The 4,210-nt window shown below is 52.9% G+C and overlaps 1 protein-coding gene across 1 annotated transcript; it reads right to left on the reverse strand.

The window, feature by feature from the left end:
* Positions 1-344: 344 nt before the first annotated feature.
* LOC129474356 (small ribosomal subunit protein mS26-like) lies at positions 345-1,372 on the reverse strand. The gene has a single exon (XM_055265634.2). The coding sequence runs from the start codon at positions 1,370-1,372 to the stop codon at positions 755-757; it is 618 nt and encodes a 205-aa protein (XP_055121609.2). The 3' UTR covers positions 345-754.
* Between the last annotated feature and the right edge of the window lie 2,838 nt (positions 1,373-4,210).

The raw sequence follows: 4,210 nt of genomic DNA on the forward strand, positions 1-4,210 counted from the left end.
GTTCTGTGAGCCACTCAACCAAACAGGGGGTCAGGGGGTCATGGGAACCCCAACTTGAAGCTGATCTGCCAGAAGTTCTGTGGAGGCCCGGACTTGCGACTGGTGTATGTGAGGAGTCTTGAGGACTGAGTCCTCACCTTGTGGGATCTGACACTCTCCAGGTAGTGACAGAACTGAATTAGAGGATGCCCAGCTGGTGTCTGCTGCTTGGTGTGTGGAGAAAACTCCACACACATTTAGTCATAGGTCTTCTGTGTTGACTGTTGTTGCTGTGTGAGAGTAGAGAGTTTTCCCTACACAACAATAAAATTGAAATGTCTGGAGGTAGGATGGAGGCACTGGTGTTTTTAATTTTTTTTTTTTTTTTGTGACTGTGTTCCAACAAAACTTTATTTACAAAAACAGGAAGCAGGCACGTTTGGCCCTCAGACTGTAATTTTCCCATCACTACTCTTAATGATACTCAGATGACCTGGCTGCCTGAGGGGGCTGTGGCCCTGTCTGATTCTCTGTGAGATGGAAACCACTCTAGGGTCTCCTGGTGTGCTGAGGCTGTACACACGGGCAGAACAGGGCACTGTGTTTGGAAGTTTCTGACCAAGTGGTGACAGCAGAGGGCAAAACGTGAAGGCTGTGCTGGATAAGGCTGAACCTTCCTCATAAGCAGCACCAACTACTTTATTCCAGGTCAGGGCCAACTCTTCTGCCACGATACATACATGGTCCCTGGGAGGGCACTGTCCTTACTGGGCCCCTAGGAGTCCCTGCGTTGTGGCCTGACCACCAGCCCCTCTCTGGTGATGGCCCAGTTGTAGTTCTTCGGGGAGTCCAGTGCTGCTTCCACCCGTGCCTCCAGGTTCTCTCGGGTGATGAAGTTTTTCACCTCTTCCTGCAGCTGCAGCACTTCCCGCTCCTTCCGCTGCTCGCAGGCCTGCACCTCTTCGGCCTTGCGGGCCTGCTCCAACGCCTGCCGCTGCTCCTGCTCCCGCTCCTCCTGCCGCAACCTCGCTATCCGCAGCTCGTGCAGCCGCCCGTTCTCCGCCTGGTTCCAGGCCATCAGTTCGCGGTGCTCGGCGGCGTCCTTCAGGGCCTTCCGCTCCGCCAGAACCCCGGCTCGGGCCTCGTGCACCTTCCTCCGCACCTCCGACACAAACTCCATCCTGAGGGCGCGCACGGTCTGGCGGTAGTGCTGGTAACGCTCCATCAGCACTAAGAACTCCGCAGGGTCCACCGCGGGCGGCATGTTCACGCGCTCGATCTTGGATTTGGGCAGCGGGTCGTGGCGGGTCTGGCGGCCGCGCGCTGGCAGCACCAGAGGGTCCCGGGGTCTGCACGGGGTCCCCGCGCCCAGGCGGCTCAGCGCGCCTAGCATGGCCGAGTCTCCTGGTGTTTTTAATTTTTAAGTAGTCAAAGTGGAGAACTCCTAGTCTCCCCACTTCTCTCTGATGAAGAACCACTACATTAACTCATTTAAATTCGGTATGCTCAACTGGGCACGGTGCCTCTTGCCTGCAATCTCAGTACTTTGGGAGGCCAAAGTAGGAGGATCATTTGAGCCCAGGAGTTCAAGACCAGCCTGGGCAACATAGACCCCATCTCTACAAAAAATTAGTAAGTTAGCCAGGTGTGGTGGTGCATCTGTAGTGCAGCTACTTGAGAGGCTGAGGTAGGAGGATCACTTGAGCCCAGGAGATCAAGGCTGCAGTGAGCTGTGATCACACCACCACACTCCAGCCTGGGTAACAGACTGAGATCCTGTCTCAAGAAATAACAGATAAATTCAGTACACTCCTGTGCAATGGGTAATTTTTACATTTCTATTTTGCAAATAAAACTGAGATCACAGATGTTACATGACTGGGTGATCCACAGTCAAACAGCTAGTAAGTGGCACGATTCCCACCTTCTGACACCAAATTCATTCTCCAGCCAGTGAGTGGGAGCCCGTGCAGAGCATCAGGAGCACTGAAGAGAAGACATGCTTCACAATGGCAGCCCCCATTGGCTCTGAGCACCCCTGGGAATCCAGGGTTATAAACTGGAGTCATCAGGGTCTTGGCTGCGCATCCCACAGGGACCACCTTTGTACGGTGTGCCCTGCCATTGTGCCCCACACTGGTTGGGACAGGTCATGGGCATAGCAAAAGGTATCTGGGCACATTCAGCAGGTCAGAGAAACCTGCCAGCCTAGAACACACTATGAGCGCCTCTGAACCACTCCCTGTGCTTGTCTTTTGCTCTGTATGGGGTTTAGCACTTGCAGGCACTTGGAAATTTTACTCGCCCTTGGAAACTCGGTTCCCCCAGAGCCTGTCTTTCATCCTGCTTCCTTCTCACCCCAGTCATTTTTGCCTCTGATCCTCACATCCTCTAAAGTGGAGTTCCTAAAAAATATATGCACCTTTCTCATGCTGGAGTGTACTGTAGCTCATTTTGTAATTCTGATATATTTATAACTCTCTGACATTTTTGTATATTTATGTTTTTATTTTTATTTTTTGGAGACAAAGTCTTGCTCTGTCGCCCAAGCTGGAGTCTAGTGGCAAGATCTCAGCTCACTGCAACCTCCAACTCCTGGGTTCATGCAATTCTTGTGCCTCAGCCTCCCGAGTAGCTGGGACTACAGGCGCGCGTTAACCACAACTGGCTAATTTTTTTGTGTTTCAGTTAAGACACTGGGTTTCACCATGTTGGCCAGGCTGGTCTCAAACTCCTGTCCTCAGGCAATCTGCCCACAGTGGCCTCCGAAACTGCTGGGATTACAGGCATGAGCCACCGTGCCTGGCTGTATTTACTTTTTTTTTTTTTGAAACGGAGTCTCGCTGTGTCGCCCAAGCTGGAGTGCAGTGGCTTGATCACCACAACCTCCGCCTCTCAGGTTCAAGCGATTCTCCTGTCTCAGCCTCCTGAGTAGCTGGGATTACAGGCATGTGCCATCACGCCTGGTTAATTTTGTATTTTTAGTAGAGACGGGGTTTCTCCACGTTGGTCAGGCTGGTCTTGAACTCACTCCTGACCTCAGGTGATCTGCCTGCCTCGGCCCCCCAAAGTGCTGGGATGACAGGCATAAGCCACTATGCCCGGCCGGGTATTTACGTTTTTAAATTGTTTTCCGTGTAAACTCTATAAGGGGCAGGGATTTTTTGCCCCCCGTTGGCAGCTCCTAGGACAATGCCTGGCCCTAGTAGGTGTTCGATAAATTTATACAGGTTGGATATCCCTTAACCAAGATGCTTGGCACCAGAAGCATTTAGGATTTCAGATTTTGGAATATTTGCATTATACCAATTGAACACCCCTAATCTGAAAATCCAAAATTAGAAATGCTCAATGAAGCCAGGTGCGGTGGCTCATGCCAGTGATCCCAGCACTATGGGAGGCCAAGGTGGGAGGATCACTTGAGGCCAGAAATTCCTGACCGGCCTGGGCAACATGGTGAAGCCTCTTCTCTTACAAAAAATACAAAAATTAGCCAGAGGCTGGGTCTGGTTGTTCTTGCCTGCAATCTCAGCACTTTGGGAGGCCGAGGCAGTGGATCCATCCCTTGAGCCTAGGAGTTCCAGACCAGCCTGGGCAACACAGTGAGACTCTGTGCTAAAAATACAAAAATTAGCAGACATGGTGGCAGGTGCCTGCAGTCCCAGCTACTGGAGGTTGGGACGCTGAGGCGGGAGGATCGCCATAGCCGGGAAAGTCAAGGCTATAGTGAGCCATGACCGCGCCACTGCATCCCAGCCTGAGCAACAGAAGTGACAGCCTTTCTCAAAAGAAAAGCAAGTTAAAAGAAGAAAAAATAAGTGCTCCAATGTGCATTTCTTTTGAGCATTTCGGATTTCAGATGTTTGGATTAGGGATGCTCAACCTGTATTGATTTAATATGCGGTGGAAACGTGACGACCTAGGTTTTAAGTCGCGGTTTCCTCAGTGGTGGGTTTGGGGTATTACCCCTGCCTGGCCGGCCTCCGGGCTTGTTTCCAGAAGATGCTACCCCGAGAGCTGCGAACCGCCAAGCTCTGCAGCGCGCAGGGCCCCGACAGGGACCAGGGAGGTCAGCTCCAAGGGTCATCCCAGGCTCCAAACTGGCCGGAGCCGCCCTGAAATTTGCGGAGGCCGCCCTGCCCCCACCCCGCCCCTCAATCCCGGCCCCGCCCCGCCCCCTCCCCCGTTCGCTCGCCCCCCCCCCCGTTCGCCCACTGCGCCGGGACACCGA

The sequence above is a fragment of the Symphalangus syndactylus genome, chromosome 24 (genome assembly GCF_028878055.3).
Source record: "Symphalangus syndactylus isolate Jambi chromosome 24, NHGRI_mSymSyn1-v2.1_pri, whole genome shotgun sequence".
NCBI lineage: Eukaryota > Metazoa > Chordata > Mammalia > Primates > Hylobatidae > Symphalangus > Symphalangus syndactylus.

Bases quoted from the DNA above. Each gene is read 5' to 3' on its own strand.
- LOC129474356 (XM_055265634.2), bottom strand. From the start codon at position 1,372: ATGCTAGGCGCGCTGAGCCGCCTGGGCGCGGGGACCCCGTGCAGACCC.